General features: G+C 35.4%; 1 protein-coding gene across 1 annotated transcript in view; it reads right to left on the bottom strand.

Moving 5' to 3' along the window:
• FCHSD2 (FCH and double SH3 domains 2) overlaps window positions 1-22560 on the bottom strand; it is a 49971-nt gene that overhangs the window by 26214 nt on the left and 1197 nt on the right. The window contains exons 2-3 of the mRNA XM_008565072.1: window positions 20222-20326; window positions 6768-6929 (exon numbers count right to left, since the gene is read on the bottom strand). Coding sequence (XP_008563294.1) covers window positions 6768-6929; window positions 20222-20326 — 267 coding nt within the window. The remainder of the gene's footprint in view (window positions 1-6767; window positions 6930-20221; window positions 20327-22560) is intronic.

Consider the following 22560-nt stretch of genomic DNA (forward strand, 5'->3'; position numbering starts at 1 on the left):
GTTGGAATCAGCCCAAATGTCCATCATCGGATGAGTGGATACGGAAAATGTGGTATATCTACACAATGGAATACTACTCAGCTATAAAAACGAATGAAATACTGCCATTTGCAACAACATGGATGGACCTTGAGAGAATAATAATTGAGTGAAACGAGTCAGGCAGAGAAAAAGAAATACCACATGTTCTCACTCATTGGTGGGAGCTAAAAAATAAACAAATTAATTCACCCACATACACACAAAAAAAACCGGGGGGGTGGGGTGGGGAAGAAGATATAACAACTATACCTTTTTGAAGTTGTTACAACAAGCAAACGGAAAGGACATTCTTGGGGGGGAGGTGAGAGAGGGAGGTGGGAGGGAGGTGTCGGTGATGGGCCATAATAATCATATACATTGTATATTGACAAAATAAAAATTTAACGAAAAAAAAAAAAAAGAAAAAAAAAAACATTGCAGAGAGAAATTAAAGTCCTAAATAAATGGAGAAGCATATTGTTTATGGACTGGAAAACTCAATATTGTTAAGATGTCAATTATCTTCAAATTGATCCACAGATTCACTGCAATCCTAATAAAAAAATTCTGGCAGACTTTTTGGTAGAAAACTGATTTTAAAATTCATATGAAAATGCAAAGGATCTAAAACACCCAAAACAACTTTGAGAAAGAAGAAAGTTGGAGGATTTACATTAGATGACTTAAAGACTTATAAAATTACAGTAATTAAGACAGTATAGTTCTGGCATCTGGCATTATGCTAGACAAACAGATCAATGGAACAGAACAAAAAAAATCAAGAAAGAGATCCACATATACGATCAACTGATTTTTGACAAAGATGTGAAGGCAATTCAGTGGAGTAAGAACAGTCTTAAAAAAATGGACAAAAAAAAAGTTCACAAAAATAAACTTTGATTCATTCTTTTCACCATATTTAAAGATTAACTCATACTGGATCATAGATTAATATAAAACCTAAAACTTCTAGAAGAAAATATAGTACAAAATCTTTATGATCTAGGCAAAGATTTCTTAGTTACCACACCAAAAGTATGATCCATAAACAAAAAAGTAAGTTGGACATCATCAAAATTAAAAATTTGTGCTCTTTGAAAGACATTGTTAAGAAAATTTGACAGGTTCGGATCCCTACACAGGGATGGCCAGTTAGCTCACTTGGGAGAGCATGGTGCTGACAACACCAAGTTAAGGGTTAAGATCCCCTTACCGGTCATCTTTAAAAAAAAAGAAAGAAAGAAAACTTGAAGACAAGACACAGACTGGGAGAAAATTGCATAAATAGTATACCTGATCAAGGATTTGTATCCTGAGAATAAAAAGAACTCTCAAAACTCAATAAAAAGAAAACAAGCAACGCAATAAAAAACGGCAAGAGATCTGACCAGACATTTCACCAAAGAAGAAATACAGATGCAAATAAACACAGGAGAAGATGCTTAATACTAGGAAATGAAAATTAAAACCACAATAATACACTACTACACACCTATTAGAATGTCTAAAATTAAAAAGACTGACCATACCAAGTGTTGGCAAAGTTATGAAACAACTGGAACACTATTGGTAGGAATGTAGAATGGTACAACCACTTTCAAAAAGTTTGTCAGTTTCTTAAAGTTTTAAACATGTACCCACCATATGACCCACCCAAAGCATATATTCATAGAAGTTTTACTTGTAATAGTCCAAAATAATCCAAATGTCCATCATCAGGTAAATGGATAAACAAACTGTAGTATATCCATACAATGGAATATTACTCAGCAATGAAAATAAATGAACTATTGACACATTCAACAACATGGATGATCTTCAAAATAGTCAGGCTGAGTCAGAGAAGCCAGACAAAAAAGAGTACAGGGGCTGGCTGGTTAGCTCAGTTGGTAAAAGCATGGTGCTGATAACATCAAGGTCTGGGATTTGATCCCTGTACTGAGTAATCTGCCAAAAAAAAAAAAAAAAAAAAGAGTACATACTATAGGATTCTGTTTATATAAAATTCTAGGAAAGGCAAACTAACCTATAGTGACAGAAAGTAGATCAGTGGTTGACGAGAGACAGGAAGAAGAGATTACAAAGGATCATGAAGAAAACTTTTGGGGGTAACAGATATATTCATTATCCTAATTGTAGCCATTGTTTCACTGGTGTACAATATAATCAAAAAGTATCAAATTGTGCACTTTGAATATGGACAGCCTACTGTATGTCAATTATGCCTAAGTAAAGCTGTTAAAAAATATTAGTAAAGCTTGAGAAATTTAATATCAACTGGTCACACAGCACTTGAAGTGCTACAAGACCATTAATGACACTGGAAAGGGGACATTCAATGATGACAGATGCTTAAAAAAAGGAAAAAAAGATTTCACAGCAATTAAAATGAATCATGATAAAGGTTAGAGGAATAAAGGAAAATTCAGAGTGTGGTAAAAAATAACAGAGTATGGTAAAGAGCAGGGCTTTAGAGGCAGATACATCTGGATTCAAATACTAGTTCTCCTCACTTACAAGCTATGTGCCCTTGGGCAAGGTATTTAATTCTTCCAAGTCTATCTCATCATAAATACACTCGGGATTGATGTACTCATTAATTAATTGTGCTCATTAATTAATTGTGCTCATATAGATAATGTATGAATATGCCTGCCACAGCACCTAGTATATAACACCCTTTATCAATGTAAACTCTCTCCTTTTAGTGGTAATTTAACCTTAGTCAGTAGAACCGGAGTAAAATTCTTATCTTGAGGTTCAGATGAATATTTTTGGATATGTACTATGCATAAGAAACTGTGTCAGGAAATTTACTTGTTATTATGTCTATGCAGAGAGTCAAAGAACAATGTGGCTGGAGACACTTCTCTTAGAGGTGAAATTCTCTACATCTTTTCAATGCCCATCTTTTGGTCTTGGCTGTCAGTGAGACTAGTTCTCTCAATCTGTGGACACTAACTCAATAGATACTCTGGTAATTCTCAGCACCTAGCCAAGTATCTCATGAGTAGTGCAGGCTCAATACATGCTTATTGAATTGAATCAAATTGATCCCACTGGGAATTTGAAATGTCAGTTTCACTAAAAGTGGGCATTTTGAGTATGGAGTTTAGTTCAATAAAAAGACAATTGTCCATTTGGCAATACTGTAAATATAAAAGTAACTGAAATGATTTTTACAGGTGCATACTATTATTTTCAACAGTTTATACTTATTTCATTACAATAATGAAATAATTTTCTTTGGGATGAGCTCCAGCTAAACAAAAAGATTTTCATATTTCAAAAACAAAGCCCACTGTACTACAAGACTATTAGGCAGTAATAAGTCAGCTGAGGACCAAACTACCATCCCGAAGGTTAAAAAATATTTAATCTCCTCGCCTTTTAACATTATTCAGCATGGCCTTTATAATGACTGGGGTAAGAATTTATTTCTAAGTAACACTCTTAGGGAGGCAATACAACAAAGGAGACTACAGTTTACCTTTGCACAATAGTTAGGGGAGTGGCTAAAGACAGGGAAGTCATGTAAACACTGTCAGCTATAGTTTGAAAATCTAAGAAAAAAAAAAATAGAAAGAATAAAAATAAACCAATCTCAAAGGACAATAGCTCTCTGACCCAGTAAACCTACTTCTGAGAATCTACATTACAGAAAAAAATCTCCAATATGGAAAAAATAATTATATATAAAACTGTTTATTTGGGCCGGCCCGTGGCTCACTCGGTAGAGTGTGGTGCTGATAACACCAAGGCCATGGGTTCGGATCCCATATAGGGATGGCCGGTTTGCTCACTGGCTGAGCGTGGTGCTGACAACACCAAGCCAAGGGTTGAGATCCCCTTACCGGTCATCTTTTAAAAAAAACAAAAAAACAAAAAAAACAAAACCTGTTTATTTAGAATAGTGAAAATCTGGAAGCAATCTAAATATTAAAGCTATAAAAGAATAGTTAAGAGAATTATGGTACAACTTCCTTATGGAATATTATACAGACATTAAAAGAATGATTATGAAGATTATTCAGCAACATGGAATGTCAGATAGAAAAATACACAAAATTAACTTTATTATCATAAGTATATTTAGAAAAAGGAATACATATCAAAATACCATGCTGTATACCATAAATATATATAATTTTTCCTTGTCAATTTAAAAATAAATAAAAGAAGAAGGAAATACATTAAATTGCTAACTATGCTGTAAGCATGAAGCCATTGGTCATTTTCTTCTCTACCACAGCATGATACAGAAGGAAAAGAGTTAATACCCAAGTAAGTATGACTTCTTTCTCATTATATAAAGTAAACAGACTGTATATTTTAAAAACATTTATCTTCCATAAGGCACTTTTCAGTTACACTGTTAATGTCTGACAGTAGTATTAATCATGTTTTCCAGATGAGTAATGCTTTTGTTGGCATCCATAACGGAAGAAATAATTTGGTACCCAGAATGTGTATTTCTGTTTCATGTTCTTCAGGCAGCTAACTTTAAGTTTGAAGAAATACAACCCCCTCTAAATTATTTCAGTGCTGTTATTTAAAAGCAGGTTAAATAAATATTGGGTCCTCATTAAGCTATTTTGTGCCTACATCTCTCCTTTGTCTATACTGTCAGTAGATCTACAAAATATCTCTCAGTTGAAAAAGAGAAGACACAGGCTTCATAAGACTGACTAGAGGGAAGAGACAAGTGTGACGAGGTTACAAAATGCTCCCTTCACAGAGGATATGACATGTCTCAATGAGCTTATGTCTTTGGACAGGTCACCAGAATACCCAAATTATTCAACACTTACTACATGCCACTGTACTAGGTGCATCTCCTTCACGCCCTTCACACTCAGAAGCCCTCTTTATCTCTTGTTAAAATTCTTCAAGGACTTTCTCAAATGACATTTCCTTCATGGGGCAAACTTCTTCCTTATTCTTCCAGCTGTTATTGAGGTTGTCTGATAACATTTCACAGAATCATGAGATTTTGGAGCTGCAGGGGGTCTGAGAGTCATTTAACTCAACTTCTCAGACACCTGAGAGAAGCGTACTTTTTCCAAAGTGTGATGATGAGTTAGGAGTAAGCAATTTCAAGTGTGCCAGCCAGTAGCCCAGTCAGACAGTGCGTATCACTATGATCCATTAATATCAATCTGCTCTCCCAGCTTGTAAGCTCTTTGAGGAGAGAGACCAAGTCTTGTTCATCTCCAATTTGCCCAGGAAATTAGCACAAGGACAGGCAATAAGTACTTGCTCATTTGATTTAGTTACAAAAGGTGCTAGCCCAGGGAAAATCAAGGGCTTAATTGGTTGTAAACCATGGCTGGAATTTGCTGTCATCATAAACTCTGTACAACAGAACAGCCTAAAGTAGATGAGAATTATGACTTTTAAAAGACACAATAGGAAGAAGTATTTCATAATATGGAGCAACTCTGTTCTAAGGAAAACAGGGCAAGCTCTTCTATCCCCAACCTCAAGTGGGTGATGTGTGCTTCTTCCCCCTTGCTGGATTACCATTAATAGTGAAATAAAAATAATCACCTTCAATAGATTGTTTTTCCTTAAAATGTACAAACACACACAATCCTTTTTAAATGTACAAGTGTATTCCCATTAGAAAATCAGAATGCTATGTAAAAAAATTGACAAAACTTCCAGGAATGTTTTTAGACTTTGGCCAGTTTCTCTAGCAAGGATATTTTACATCTGAAGTGCACAAACATTAAAGAGGCACTATGAACATAGTGCGAAATCAGGAGATTCAAATTTTAGCTTTTGGTTTGCCACTATTCCACCTATCCATGCATCCATTCATTCATTTCTTGCTCCAACAAATAATTATTGAGTACCTACTATGTGCCTGGCACTTTGCGGTGCACAGCAGTGATCCAGGAAAATATGGCAATTACATTATAGAGAGGAAGATAGACAATAAACAAAAGAAAAAAATAAGGAAGATGGATACAAACTGTAATAAATACCATTAAGGAAGTATACAGGGTGACAGAAAGTAATGGATCGGGATGTGGCAATAGAAATTACTTCTCTCTGACCAGTTATGCATCACATATCCACTATGTAATATCAGTCAAATCACTGAACTTTTCTGGTACTCAGATCTCAAACATGAAAAACTGAGGTTGAGCTGGATGGCATCAGAATGGAAAGTAAGAAAACTAGAAGAAAACTTAAGCGTGTGTCCTGGCCTTGTCTGTAAAACCCCACTAGCACTGTCTCCTTGTAAGGAGAGTACAAAAGCCCTTGAGAACTGAAGTTGCCTTCAGAATAAGCCCATACACTAAGAGTGTTCCTTTTACTTCTTTAAGATCGTTTACAACTCTCTGGATGTTTATTTTCATTTTCACCAGAGTAAATCTCTGAGACCTTCAGAAACACTAGATTAAGTTTTCTATTCTACTACTTCCAAACAAGAAGCATATTTACTTCTTGAACGGGATAATGAGTTTGACAGATCAGCATTGATAACCCAACTAGTAACAATATATTCCTTGCTGCACATTAAAAAACAACAACAAAAAACACTAGTTTTTTCCTTTCTTCACCCTCCCGCATTAAGTTTAAATCAATTAGTAATAGGCTGAAAAAAAACCCCAAACCACTAGCAAATGATTATCTTTTCTTTTAAAAGTTGGCTATTATTAAGTTTGACTACAGAGCCAAAGAAGAGCATCATTCAATCAAAATCAGTCCATCACATCCAAGAAAAGAAACCATACCGAGTGTAAAGTGCCATTACTGGTCACTGCAGGAGGGCGGGCCCATTGCTCATTTTCCAGTTCTTCCATTACTTGGTTCATGGCACTCTTTAGCCATGTGTCCACAGAAACACCAATCTGCTTTAGCAAGTCCAGCCGGGCTTCAGCTTTCAACTTAATTATCTAAGAAAACCAAGAAAACGGTCAGAAATCAAGGCATTTTCTTCTCAAATTGATTGTTATTCCCAGTTTATTAACTAGAACAATCTTGATATTCACCAGCAGTTCTTCCTTGGCATAGATGCTAATTTTTCATTTGGAGAGAGGAAGAGATGGGGATGGGGAGGGACGGAGGGGGAGAAAGAGAGAGAGAGAAACACAAACCAAGAACAAGAATCAGGGCCCTCTGACAATGGCAAAGCCATATTTGCATTTTGACAAGGGTACAGTACTGATGATACATCAAATATATCTTATGAATAGGAGGAGATTAATGTGTCATAAAGTTTGCTTTCTTTTCTTGTTAATAAGGCTATGCCTCAGAACGTCCTAAAATCCAGCACTTTCAGTAGACTTCTAACCCATTTCCCAGACTTTTTCTTCTCCTCTATAATCCATCTTTTATAGTCTATGAATGACCTCATCATGTCACTCACCTGCTTAAAAACCTCATGACTCCTGACTGCCTATGAGTAAAAAATTAATTCTTAACTTGGAATAAAATATCTTTCATAACTGGACTGGATTATTTCCTTCTACTACTTCTTTCCATTTACCCTATGCTCCCACACCACTGTCCTACTCACTGCTCCTCCAATACATCATGTGCTCTTATGCCTTTGTTCATGACTGTGCCTCTGAGTACAATGACTTTTCATTGCTTTTTCATGCCTAAGAGCTCTTATCCTTTGAGGGCCAGTTCAAACATTACCCTTTCTATGAAGATTTTCCTAACTATTCCTCCTCCTACCTTTGGCAGTTAATCACTCTGTTCTCTCTGCTCATAAAGCACTCTGTCCTGATCTAATTATAATGTGATGCACATTATATTATAATTAGTTTTTAAAAAAATTTTTATTGAATCATAATTGATTCTACATATTTTGGGGGTTCAATGTTGACATATGTGAATCAAATCAATATTACTAGCATATATATTGTTGCAAATCGTACTTATTTTTTATGCCCCTTGTTCAATCTCTCCCTATTCCCCACTCACTCCCCCCTCCCCCACCTGATAACCCTAGATTTCTTCTCTCCTTATGAAAGAGTAATGGTTTACTCTGTTGATTTTTGCCTAGATCATCTGTCCAATGCTGAGAGGTGTGTTCAGGTCTCCCAATATTATCATAGAGCAGATGCTTCTTCTGTCACTCTGGAATAGGCTTTGTGGAGAGAGACATCCTCTTCTTTTCTTTGTCTCTGCTGGTGACTCTCCTTGTGTCAATGCAGTCCAGTGGCTGGCAGATCATCTGCGTGGTGGTTGTGACATCTAGCCACTTTCGTGGCAGCCGTGGTTATTGTGTTGGCTGTGCTGGGCCACCAACATGGAGGTGATGTTTTTGGCATGCTCCTTGGTGCTGGCGAAGTATCTGGTTGTGTGTGGGGGGGTCTGGTCCCTGGCTCCATACCTCAGGTTCCCAGGCAGGCCCCAAGGTGCTGGCGGTGTGTCTGGGCCAGAACTAATTTTTTGTCCTTTGCTTACTTCTAAAATGGGGGAACTTCCTGTGGGGACCAGTACTTGAGCTGTGTGGTTTAGTTCAATTGCTGCTTTGCTGCCGATTCCCTAGGGAAGGCTTTTTGTGCAGCTCAGGTTTTAATGGTTGACCTTATAGGTACCTCCGGCTCTCCAGAGACCAGGTACACCTGGGTTGTGTAGAAACTCTGATCTGAGCCTTAGTCTTTTCATCAAACCACACCCCATGCAATTCTATATTCCTGACCAGTCTCCTTTGAGTATTCCTTCACTGATTGGGGTGCCTGTCAGCTGTCCTTGCTGTGCCCCAGTGTTCCCCCAGTGGGCCCATCTCCCCACCGCCCATGCTGCAAACACTTCCCATGGGATGGACCGTGCACCCGTCCCTTACGATGACTCACTGGGCTCTGAGTGGCTACTTTTTTTTCAGCTGTTATGGCTCCTTGCTCCTATGTGGGTTCATAGGAACCCTATTAGTGGTCTTGCTGGCCTGGGGGCCACCATGGACCCTTCTCCCCTGCTGCCTCTAAGCAACTCCATCTGAAGGGCCCAGCTGCAGCTTTTGCTAGCTCCTCCATGCACTCAGCAGCTCCAGCCTTAAAGCAGCCGTGGCACGAAATGGTTGGAGTGGTTTATTCTTTCTCTCATTGTGGCTTCTCCCACATGCATGCACTCCACAGGTCTCCCCATCTCTTCCCCTGAGCTCTAGCAGCCCCAGCTTGGCTGTGTTGCTTTTTTATAGTTGTAAATTGGTTGATTTGTGGGAGACAGTGATGCTGGGGACTGTCTATTCCACCATCTTGACTGGAAGCCCAAAATTAGCTCTTTAATTTTTTACCTTTTTGATATAACTGGGGGCTTCTTTAGGACTGGAGCACTGACATTCAGTGCTATTCTGTTATGTGTTTAGTCTTTTTTGAGTGACTATCCTATATAAAAGCACTTCTACTGCTTTTCCAAGAAAAGATTTTACTTTGAACAGACTCTACCACTTCAGTTGAAATTAACCTTAAAAGACTACCATGCAATGACACTGAGTTATGGATTGTTTCCCTTTAACAATAATTTTTAATAATGAAGTGCTTCTCTTTAATAATTCTAATACTCTTTAGCACAAGCTTAAAGAACTTCCCCTTTGATTGGCTGCCTTGTGTATTAACTTCTTTGTTAACAGTAATGTCTTTTTGCTTTTAGCGTAAATTATGATGTAGCTGTCAGAAATAGGAGGGGTTGAGAATAAAAAGTTCGTATTCTCCATATTCATGAAAGGGAATTATTGCCTGTGCATTAGCCCTCATTCCATAAACCATAAGCAAGTAACCATAGAACCAGTTTTAAAACTGTCCTAATCAAACAAGTAATTGCATTGCTCTAATAGCCAGGCCGCTGAAAGTCAACCCATCAGTGACAGCTCCATGCTTCTGGAAGGCAAACAATCAACACCAGCCTCACTGAGGGAACCTGCTTCTATTCCTGCGGCTGATAGTCTTCCAATCTCTAAACTCATGGCTAAAAGTGAACCAATTCCTGGAACATTCCCCGTTTTGAAAATCTGCTAGCAAATAATAAATTTAGCTTCATTGTTTCTATTAGAGAGGTGGTCTCTTCCTTAAGGTTCCAATATAATAATTTTGAGGACCCTCACTTGGTGGCTTCTGGTGGGACTGTTGGACAACAAGTGCCCTCACTGAGCCCTTTTGGTATACAATGTTGATCACCTTCTGGATTCTCTGCTTGGGAAGTTGGTATCAAAAACAATTTGAGCTTTGATTTGTTTCACTGGGATTTCAATGCTGAATTACTTTTGTTATCCAAAGATTTTTAAGCATTACAGATTTTTAAAAATTGAGTTAAAATTCACATTACATAAAATCCACCATCTTAACCACTTTAAAGTGCACAATTCAATGGCTTGGGTTATCATATAGGTCTTTATATATGATAATTACAGTTTTTGGGTTAGAGGCACACCATTTGGTAAATACTCTTACAAAAATCTGCTTATTCTTCTGATAATTTCTCTTTCTTTTTCTTGGAGTAATAGTTGTATTGACATATTGCTCACATACCACATAATTCACTCATTAAATTCTATAATTCTGTGATTTATACAGTTAATTTTAGAACATTTTAATCACCTCCGAAAGAAACCCTGTACCATTTAGCTATTATTCTCCTTTCCCTTCATTCCCTATAGTCCCCAGCAACCATTAGTCTACTTTCTGTCTCTGTAGATTTGCCTATTCTGGACATGTAATATAAATGTGATCATATAATATGTGGTCTTTTGTGACTAGCTTTCACTTAGCGTGATGTTTTCAAGATTCATACATGTTGTAACATGTATCAGTATTTCATTTCTTTCAACGGCCAAATAGTCCCAAATAGTCTATCGTACGGGTAAACTTTTGTTTACCCGTTTGTCAGTTGATGGACATTTGGGTTGTTTCTATTTTTAGGCTACTATGAATGATGTTGCTATAAAATTTGTGTATAGGTTTTTGTATGGACGTATGTTTTCATTTCTCTTGGGTATATGCCTAGAAATGGCGTTGCTGGGTTTAAAGTTTAACCATTTGGAGAAATGCCAGACTGTTTTTCAAAGTAGCTGCACCATTTGATCCCACCAGCAGGGTATAAGGGTTTCTTCACACTCTGAGAAACACTTGTTAATGTCTGCCCTTTTATTCTAGCCGTCCTAGTGGGTATGAAGTAGTACCTCACCATGGTTTTGTTTGCATATCCTTGATGACTAATGATGTCGAGCATCTTTTCATGTGCTTATCTGTCATTTGCACATCTTCTTTGGAAAAATGTCTATTCAGATCTTTGCCCATTTTAAAATTGGGTTGTCTTTTAATTGTCCTTTATATTTTGTCCTTTTATTATATGAGTTTTTGTGTATTCTAGAAACAAGTCCCTTATCAGGTACATGATCAGCAAATATTTTTCCCATTCTTTGGTTTCTTTCACTTTCTTCGTAGTGTCTTTTGAAGTGTGAAAGTTTTTAATTGCAATGAAGTCCAATTCGCCTAGTTTTTCTTTTGCTGCTTGGACTTGTAGTGTCATATCTAAGAAACTAATCCAAGTTCATGAAGACTTACCCCTATGGTTTCTTGTAAGAGTTTTATAGCTTTAGCTGTTATATTTAGGTGTTCATTTTGAGTTAATTGTTGTATATGATGTGAAGTAGGGGTTGTTAAAATAATTAATTGAAAGGCCATTAGACTGAGACGGCTCCAGTACCCTGGGTTCCTATCTAAGCAAACTGAAACCCAACTCAGTGAAAACAATAAAATGAAACTTAAGTTTACCAATCTGAAACTGCCAACTACCTTCTAAACTAGGGACTTTCCTGTGGAATGACCCAAATAAGCCTACTGCTCCACTTTAACCAATCAAATATTCTCTTTGCCTTGCTTCTGAGTTTACTCTATAAAAGCCTTCCCCTTGTGCTTCTTTGGCAAACTACATGTCGTCTGGTGCTGCCCAATTCATGAATCGCTGCCTGCTCTAATAAACTTTTTAAAATTTTAATGGGCCTAACACTATCTTTTATCTAATAATATCTCTTAACAGGGTCCAACTTCATTCTTTTGTATATAGATATTCAGTTGTCCCACACCATTCTAATATGCATTTAAAAGTAATGAAATGTTAAAAAAAGTGAATGAACAAGCTCTTTCTAAGAAATCATACATGTGAGTCATTTAACTATTGAAGCAACAGAGAGAGAAGTGTTCAGTATATTCTATTTCCTCAACAAGTAATCTGGTTTTCATAAGATTTATTTTTGTCAGTGCTTTACCAAACAACTGGTGAACACGTATATGCAAACTTAGATTTGGACTGCAGTTCCAGAATTAAATACTGCCATCCTCCCTTCAGGGTTCCACCTGCTTATATTTTAACAATTGTTTAAAAAGCAGAATTTTCCTGTGTTTTTAAATGGATTTTGATGATTTGCCAATTGATTAAAAATTTTCAGAACATAGCTCTCTATAAACTTGATAGCATTCTAGATACTGACCAAATCATTTTGGAACTCTTAAAGAGGTAGAGCTTTTTAAAACAATGTTTAAAAAATCCAGATCTTTTAGGACACACAATCTTGGAGTATTACCACAATTACTTTGATTTTAATACAAAATTTAACATAATCATATCCAAGTGTCAAGCCATAGTTAAGTTTATGAAATATTTTGATAGTTTTAAAGTCTGTAAATCTAATTTGGGCCTAATTCATTTGCCTTCACAATATCATTTCTCTAAGGACAAGGACTATGTCTATTGTAACCTTAGGACAGTGCCTTATTTATAATAATAGTAGATAACAGTACTTGACACTCTATCTCTGGTATCTTTAAAAAACCACTCCAAACAACTTTTATTATATGTACTAGGAACTATATGATTATACTATTTCATTTAATCCACAAAACAATTCTAGGAGGGGATATTATAAAGTCCACTTTATAGAAGAGAAAAATGATTTAACCTAGGTCATACTGACTGTGGTAAATTGTTACACTAATGGTTCTCAACAAATCATGCCTTCTGGTATCTATGTAGTCCCTTCCCACATTGATTTTGGGCTTGTCCATGTGATTTGCTTTGATCAATGGGGCATTCAACAATTTGATGGAAGCAGAGGTTCCTCCATAAGTGCTATTGGGACTTGACTTCTTGGAATGTGCCACCTTCATGTGGGGAAGCCCAGTTTAACCTATTTGGAGATGAAAGACCAAATAAGGGAAAGACCCAGCCATCTCAGCTGAGCCCAGCTCTCCAGCAGACCTTCTTGCTAAATTCAGCTATTTGAGTAATCTCAGGCAAAACCACCACCAACAAAAAAATACAGTCAACACCCAGAATGGTGAGAGATAATAAACTATTGTTTTTTCGCCGTAAAGTCTGGGGTGATTTTTAAAAGCAGCAACAGATTACTGTTTGAATAATTTAATTTCTAAATATTTGAGTATTTTCAGGGGTCTTTCTGTTATTGATTTCTAATTTAATTCTGATTGGTCAAATAACTTACTCTGTATAATATCAATCCTTTTAAACTTACTGAAACTGGTTTATGGTCCAGTATATAGTCTTGCTGAATGTTCCATGTGTACTTTAATAGAACATATATTCTACTCTGGTGCGGTAGAGTGTTCTTTGAATGCCAATTAGGTAAAGTTGGTTAATAGTGCTGGTCAAGTCTTCTGTATCCTTACTGATTTTCTATCGCCATTTCCTTTCAATTACTGAAGAAGGATGTTGACATCTCCAATTATAATTATAGATTTGTCTATTTCTTTCTTCACTTCTGTTGTTTTTGCTTCATGTATTTTGTAGCTCTACGATTAGTTATATACACATTTATGATCGTTATATCTTCTGTTCAGTTGGGCTTTTTTGTTTGTTTGTTTTGATTTTTGTCTTTCAGCTGTTGTTTCCTGCCCAGTTCCTTGGAGTTTGTATTCCACATGTGTACTCAGGTTTTGGCCAAAACCAAAGATTTGGATGGTAATTTATATGCAAATTTGAGGGCTTTCTGACATCCATCCTCAAGCCAGTAAGACTGAGGCTCTTTGCTTGAGTTCTAGTTGTGTTGCCTCTCACAGACAAGTAGCTGTATAATGCAAATGTTAACCAAGTATAGTTCTATTCTTGCAAGGAGCGATTCCTCTCCAATTTTTACATGCTTTGAATCATTTTCCAGTTCTATCAAACAGCTTTTGTTCTAATATCTTTATCCCATAGTAAAGAAACTACTAATATATACTGCAGTTTGAAACTACTTATATATACTGCAAGATAAAGCAAATAAAATATTATGATAATATCAGGAACGAAGACATTTAGTGTAAGAGAAAAAAGGTATAAATATAAAATCAAAAAAGTTTAGCAAATAATGATAAATTTTGTAGATTTATGACATAAATTTATGACATATATAAATAAAATGAATGACAACAATAGGTGAAAAGGAAAGAAGGGGGAAATGGAAGTATAGTATTATACTGTAAGGTTCTCATATATGTAAAATGACATAATATTATTTGATCATAGAATCACAATAAGTTTATGATCCATACTGTAAATTCAAGAGTAACTGCTAAAAATAAAATAAAGCAAAGAGGCATAGCTAATAAGTCAAAAGGGAAGGTAAACTACAACAGTGGGGAGAAAAAATAAACCTCAATGTCCCAAAGAAGACAGGAAAAGAAGAGAAAAGGCAACAACCATATTAATAATTACATTAAATACAAGTGATCTAAATGCTCTGATAGGGAGCAATCACCAGATTGGATAAAAAGCAAGCCTCAGCTATACACTGCCTATAAAAAAGGCATTTAATTTAATTAATTAATTTATTTTGCTGGTTGACCAATACAGGGATTTGAACCCTTGACCTTGGTGTTCTAACTCTGCACTCTAATCAACTGAGCTAACAGCCAGCTCGTAAGAGAGGCATTTTAAATACAAAGACAAAGTTAGGTTACAGTAAAATGACAGAAAAAGACATAGCATGCAAATATTAATTATTAGAAACCTGGAGTGACTGCATATATCAGACAAGGTGGATTTCAGAGTAAAGAACATTATAAGTAATACATTTTATTTTTATTAAAATAAATTTATTTTATTCACAGTAATAAAAAAGTACATTTATCAAGAAGACTTAACAGTCCTAAATGTGTGTGTACCTAGTAACAGAGCTCTGTTCAAAATATATGAAGCAAGAAATGACGACACTGGAAAGAGAAATAGAAAAATGGATATTTTTAGGACACAACACCCAATGAAGGAAGACTACATAGTCTTTAAATTCATTGAGATAGAATATATGCTGGACCACAGAACAAATCCCAGTAAATTTAAGAGGACTGAAATATGCTGAGTACATTCTCTGACCACAGGAAATTAAACTATAGTTCAATGATTTAAAAAAAATGATAAAACCTACAAAAACCCCTGGAAAATCCCCAGATATTTGGAAATCAAATAATATATTTCTAAATAACCCACTGATTAAAAATGAAATCACATATTAGAATATAATTTAAATTGAATCATGAGGAAACCACAATGTATCATACTAAAACTTGAGGAATGCAGCAAAACCACTATTTAGTTGGAAATTTACAAAAGTGCTTAGAGGAAAAATAAAAATAAAAAGTATAAAATCAAGAACTTAAGCTTCCATCTTAAGAAGCTAGGAAAAGATGAAAAAATTAAATCTAAATTAAGTAGATAAAAGGAAATGGTTTGTAAAATAAAAATCAATAAAATATAAAACAGAATAAACAAAGGCAAAACTTAATGAAACCAAAATATGATTCCTTGAAAAGATCAAAATAATTGATAAGCCTCAAAAAAGACAGATCAATAAAAAAAGAAGACACAAATTACCAATATCAGAAAGGAAAAAGACATCACTACAGACCCCACAGACTTTAACCAAATAAGGGAATGTTATAAACAAATTTATGCCAATAAATTCAACAACTTAAATGAAAAGTTAAATTCTTTGACAGACATAAATGATCATAGCAGGTACAGGAAAAGACATAAAATATGGATAGCCTTATATTTATTAGAAAAGAAACCAAATCTAATTTTTTTTTTTTTGGCAGTTGGACAGTACAGGGATCTGAACCTGCAAATGGCAGAATAGTACTCCATTGTGTATATATGCCACATCTTTCTTATCTGGTCACCTGTCAATAGACATTTAGGGTAATCTCACCTCTTGGCTATTATAGACCTGCAATGAACACGGGAGTGCAGGTATCCCTTTGACATGCTGGTTTCCATTCCTTTGCGTATAAATCCAGTAGTGGGATTGCTGGATCGTATGGCAGTTCTATCTGTAGTTGTTGGAGGAAATTCCATACTGTTTTCCATAATGGCTGCAATAATTTACAGTCCCACCAACAGTGTAGGAGGGTTCTCCTATCTCCACATCCTCACCAGCGTTTGCTACTCCCTATCTTTTTGATAACAGCTAGACTAACTGGGATGGGATGATATCTCAATGTGGGTATGATTTGCATTTCCCAGATGCTTAGTGATATTGAGAATTATTTCATGTATCCATTGGCCATTTGTATATCTTCCTTTGAGAAATGCTTATTCAGCTCCTTTGCCTATTCACCACCTTTTTTTTAATTGGGTTGTTTTTTTCCTGTTAAGTTTTTTTTTTTTTTTCCCCAAAAGAGGACCAGTAAGGGGATCTTAACCCTTGACTTGGTGTTGTGAGCACCACACTCTTCCAAGTGAGCTAACCGGCCATCCCTATATAGGGATCCAAACCCGTGGCCTTGGTTTTCAGCACCACACTCTCACAAGTGAGCCATGGGCTGGCCCTCTGATAAGTTGATTGAGTTCCTTGTATATTCTGGATATTAATCCCTTGTCAGATGCATAGTTTGTAAATATTTTCTCCCATTCTGTAGGTTGTCTTTTTGCTCTATTAATTGTTACCTTTGCTGTGCAGAAACTTTTTAGTTTGATATAATCCCATTTGTTTATTTCTTCCTTTACTGGCTGTGGAGTCTTATTCATAAAGTCTTTGCCCAGTCCTACTTCCTGAAGTGTTTCCTCTATGTTTTCTTTTAGGAGTTTTATAGTTTCAGGTCATATATTTAAGTCTTTAATCCATTTTTGAGTTGGCTTTGGCATATGGCAAGAGGTATAGGGCTAGTTTCATTCTTCTACATATGGATATCCAGTTTTCCCAGTACCACTTATTGAAGAGGAAATCTTTTCTCCAATGTATTTTGTTGTTGCCTTTGTCAAAGATCAGTTGGCAGTAAGTATGTGGGTTGATTTATGGGTTCTCTACTCTGTTCCATTGGTCTGGGTGTCTGTTTTTATGCCACCACCATGCTGTTTTGGTTACCATAGTTTTGTAGTATAATTTGAAGTCAGGTAGTATAAGGCCTCTGGCTTTATTTTTTTTTGCTCAGGATCGCTTTGGCTATTTGTGGTCTTTTGTTGTTCCACATGAATGTTAGGATTGTCTTTTCTGTTTCTGTGAAGAATATCATCGGTATTTTGATGGGGATTGCACTGAATCTGTAAATAGCTTTGGGTAGTATGGACAATTTCACAGTTAATTCTTCCAATCCAAGAGCATGGAATGTCTTTCCATCTTTTTACGTCCTCTTTAATTTCTTTTGACAGTAATTTGTAGTTCTTGTTGTAGAGATCTTTCACCTGCTTGGTTAAATTTATTCCTAGGTATTTTATTTTTTTAGTGACTATTGTAAATGGGCTTGCTTTTTTGGTTTCATTTTCTGCTAGTTTGTTGTTGGAATATAAAAATGAAAACATGAAGGATGCAATGGAATTTTAACCAGCTTTCCCTCTTATATGTAGGTACTTATGGTAAATAAGTAACTATTGAATGGGAAGAGAAAAACCAATGAATATATAATGGCAGAAGAAAGAAAAAGGTTATCTATAGAAAACATTACCGTGAATTCTTCTGAAGACTCTTGTGGTCTAGTCTATCCAAAAATTTCATTATGACAGTCCTGCAAGTAATATCCCCCAAAATATGCCCTCTTATTTGCCAGCTAATTTTATCTGAGCTACTTTTTGTACCTGATAAGTGGAAACCAAGAGAGAAATACTTTTAAGTTACCAGTAGGATTAATTAAATTTTATAGATATTCAAAACTAAGAAAATGAATCTGGCATCATGGTTTTAGCATATTCCATATTTTTGGTAAGAGAACTATCTTTGAGAATGCAGACTTAAATACTTGTATTAGAAGAGGTTAGTAATTCTGTTACGGGATCTCACTTCACATTTTTAGTTTTAAACTAACAAACACAGCAAAGTTTAGCACATTCATGGAAATAATAGGTCATTCTGCTTAAATGAAGACTGTGTGACTGATACCTACTACTGCTACTACTGGGGATTGGGGGTTTGGTGGAGTTAGGATACCAGATGGTGACACAATGGATAGAATCTGGAAGTGGAAAATACAAGAAAAAACATTATTCAGAAAACTTCTGAAACTTATCTCAAAATAATTACCCTTGTTCCACCAAGTCTCTGAAACTGGCTTCATCCACAGTGTGGAGAAAGAAACAAGAGGAAAAACTGTTCTCCCATAAGCCAGTGTTTCTCAAACTAGGCAAAGGCCTGCCAACAGTACTTGGGCCAGAGCCCTAGGGTAGTGATTTAGCCATGACACTAAATTTAGAGAGCAAAATGGCTATTCATTGCACATACTGCCTTTTTACTACAGAGGCTACGAATCAGACTGTGCCAGGAACAAAGCAGAGGTGGGATTACTGGGGTTTCCCTAGATCAGGCAGATGGCAAGCCTGTTGTGGTTCAGATCACTTCCATGGGGCTGTGCCAAAAACATGTGCACATTCCCCATGCTTGCCTATACTCCCTCTCACCTGATCCTACAACCACAGAAGCACTTCCTCAAAACATGTAGAATCCTGAAGGAGTTATTGAAAATTGCTAGTTTAGATTAACCATCAACCAGTGCAAGAATTCCTTGTATAGAGTCCCTGACAGACACTTGCCCAGAATCTTCTCACATACTTACAGTGCTGCATTACATTCCAGCAGTGCTTATTCTGTTGTTGGGAAGACCTGTTAGAAAATATTTCCTAATACCAAACTCAAACCTGCTTTCTTCCTACCTCATCTTTTGATTCAAATTCTGCCTCTTGAGGTTACATGGCATAAATCTGTGTTATCCCCTTTTCTCTGAGTAATCAAATATTACTCATCTGCCAGTACCCATCTTAAATCCTACCTCTTCTGTGTTTCCTGCCCTGACAACCCCTCCCACAGTGATCTGTATCCTCTGAGTTCCATAAGTATACTTGTATGGACCACTCCTTGGCATTTATGCTTTACAGTTTAATTAATTTTGGCATTTGGTCTTCCTAACAAGCACATAATCTCTTGAGTGCTGAACAGCCTCTTTTTTTAAAAAAATATCCATCTCCTTATCCCTTTACCATGTTGCAGCTGAGTAGATAAATATACACGTATACTTAGGCCCTCCATGAACTGGCCCTAACCACAATGAGTTTATTTACCTTCTACCACATTTCCTTACAAAAAACCACTCTAATCATATCCCACTGCCAAACAGACCTTATGTGTTCTTCCTTTGCCATACTTTCTTGCTTCTTACCTCAACCTCTCCCCATCTAGGGCAGGGAGTATTAGCCTCCAGTAAATGAGGCTAATTTGACATTGTACACTAAATGTACATTTTTGTGTGTGTGGGGGAGAGAGAGTTTCACAGCTTTCATACAACCCTCATTTTCTTGCCCTCTCTGCTTAACCAAATCTTCCTTATTGAAGCCCAGCTCATGCCCCTGGGATCCAGGGAATCTTCCATGTGAGGGAGATTTTCTAGGTTCTGAATTAATAAATATAAATTTCCCTACCATTAATTTGACAGATATATTATGTACTTTGTGAAAACTTTAAAATTAGTATCCTAATTGTGACTTAATTCTTCATGTAATTGAAGAATGTTTCATGATTGTAATGATTCATGATTGTAATGTTTCATGATTGTAAACTCTTCACAGCAGGTTCAGTGTCTTTTTATTTATATGTACTACCTTCTGCAAATAGGTATTCAATAAATAACATTGAGGACACAGATGAATATGGTGAATTATCTTCAACTTAATGTGTGTAGAAACTCAGTTTTAAGGGTGCATATCACAGCAGTGACATTGTCACTGGAGCTGGAGAAAATGCCACAATTAGCTGCCACCTTACCTCTGCTTTGCGAATATTTTCTCTAGCTTCATCTATTTTCTGTTCTAGCTCTGCTCGGCTTTGTTCTGATACAGCAGCTCCATGACATTCCAGATCATTTAGAACCTATTGTAGAAAACAGGAAAACAATGATTACTGTTTTTTCTTTTCATCTTCTTTCCTTAACTAGAGTATTTAGATAATTTGAAAGCCTTCAGTGTCTAGTAGCCATGATTACTTTTTAAAACTTTTACTATTCATTTATTTAATTAATTTACAAATTTTTGAAATAATTATAGACTCATAGCAAGTTGTAAAACTAGTACAAAGTCTCTTCATACAGTTTCCCCCAATGGTAACAATTTATATAACTGTAGTAGAGTATAAAAACCAAGAAATTGACATTGGCATAATATACAGACCTTATTTGGATTGCAGAAGTTGTGATATGCATACCTTTAATTTTCAAAAATTACATGAATATAGGGTATTGTTGCAAAATGACTAATACAAAATAAAAGTCTCCATTATACTTGCAGAATCTACCTACCATGTGCTCTCCACCCCAAGATAACTATCATAGAATCAATTTATGTGTATTTTTCCAAACCATTTCTAGCATTTCCATACATAGTTACACAAACTGAAAGTTTAAAAAATAACGAAATGAGATATATCACTCCCTCAATGTGTCTAATAAACCTTTTCATGTTTGTATGAATAGGCTGACCTCATTCTTTTTAATTAATCTGTAGATTCAATAGTTTATACCATATTTTATTTACTTTTACTCTATTGCTATTTGAATTTTCCAACCTTTCAACATTATGAATAGTATTGTACAAACAACTTAGTCAATGACTCTTTGTACACACATGGGAATATTTATTTAAGATAAAGACATAGAAGTGGAAATTATACATTTTGATTTCAATAGACATTGCCAACTTGTCCCCAAAAGGCTGTACCCACTTTTCTACTAATAGTGTGTGAGGGCATGTTTCCCTATATCTACCAACACTGCATATTGCCAATCTTTAAAATTATGCCAATATAGTATTTTATGATATTGAAAAAAAATGATCTCATTTTATTTTTGTGACTCTGATTAATAGAAGCATCATTTCATATGTTGCTAGCTATCTGTATTTCTACTTCTCTGAATGGGCAGTTCATATCCTCTTATCTATTTTTCTACTTTTTTGTCTTATTATTATTATTTAAATATATTTCTTTCTAGATATTAGTCCTTCTTTTGTTATTTATGTTACAAGTATTTCCTCCCATGCTATTCCCATTCTCTTTTTTACATTCTTTTGTCTTATAGATATTTTTAGTTTTTATGTGGTAACATTTATCAGTCATTTTCCTTTATTGCTGTTGGGTTTTGTGCCTTGCTCAAAAATAGGTATTTGTAACATACCAAAAATATTCTTTAATTTTCCAGTTTTTAATAACCTTGTGTTTAGCACTTAGCTCTTTAATTCTTCTGAAATTTACTTTGTATATAATGGAAGGGAGAAATCTAACTTTTAATTTTTTCTAAATACACAGACAACTGCTTTTACACCATTTACTTGTTCCTTTCCCCAAAGATTTGAAATGCCATTAACAAGTTTTTATTAAGAAAAATTTCAAATATACTTAAAAGTTAACATACTAGTACAATGAACTCCCATATATTTATCAATGAGATTCAAAACATGTCAAGATTTTTTCACATTTGCTTTACCTATCCTTTTTTGAAACATTTTAAAGCAAATTTCAGATATGTCATTTCACTCTTATGTTTTAGTAAAAGTTTCTAAACATGTAAAAAAAAATTTTATACAACCACAACATCATTATCAGACCTAAAAACAATATCTTGGTAGCTTCTAATATGGTGTTCATCATTAAATTTTCCTGCCTGCCTCAAAAATGGCATTTCATGGCTGATTGGTTTGAATTAGTACCTAACTAAGGTCTTTAAACTAAATTTCCATACACACAGAGATCATTTGCTCTGATATATTTGTTAACTCTTGTATCAAACCACAGTTTTAATCACTATGGTCACTACTGTATATTTCAGTATGTGGTAAGGCACATAAGTCTCATTATTGCTGTTCTTGGATATTCTTGTGCATTATAAAAAAAATTCCAGATACATTTTAGAAGACTGTCAAGTTCCCTTAAAAATATCTTGTAAATTTCATTGAGACTGCATTGAAATTACACACATATTTACTAAAAATACACATTTTTTGCATCTCTCCAATTACTCATGTCTCTTTTATATTCTTTTTTTTTTTTTTTTTTTTTTTTTTTTTTTTTTTTTTCCGTGTTTGGCAACGGATCCCAACCCCCAGTGTTGCCCC

This window comes from Galeopterus variegatus, unplaced genomic scaffold, assembly GCF_000696425.1.
Source record: "Galeopterus variegatus unplaced genomic scaffold, G_variegatus-3.0.2 Scaffold194, whole genome shotgun sequence".
Lineage (NCBI taxonomy): Eukaryota > Metazoa > Chordata > Mammalia > Dermoptera > Cynocephalidae > Galeopterus > Galeopterus variegatus.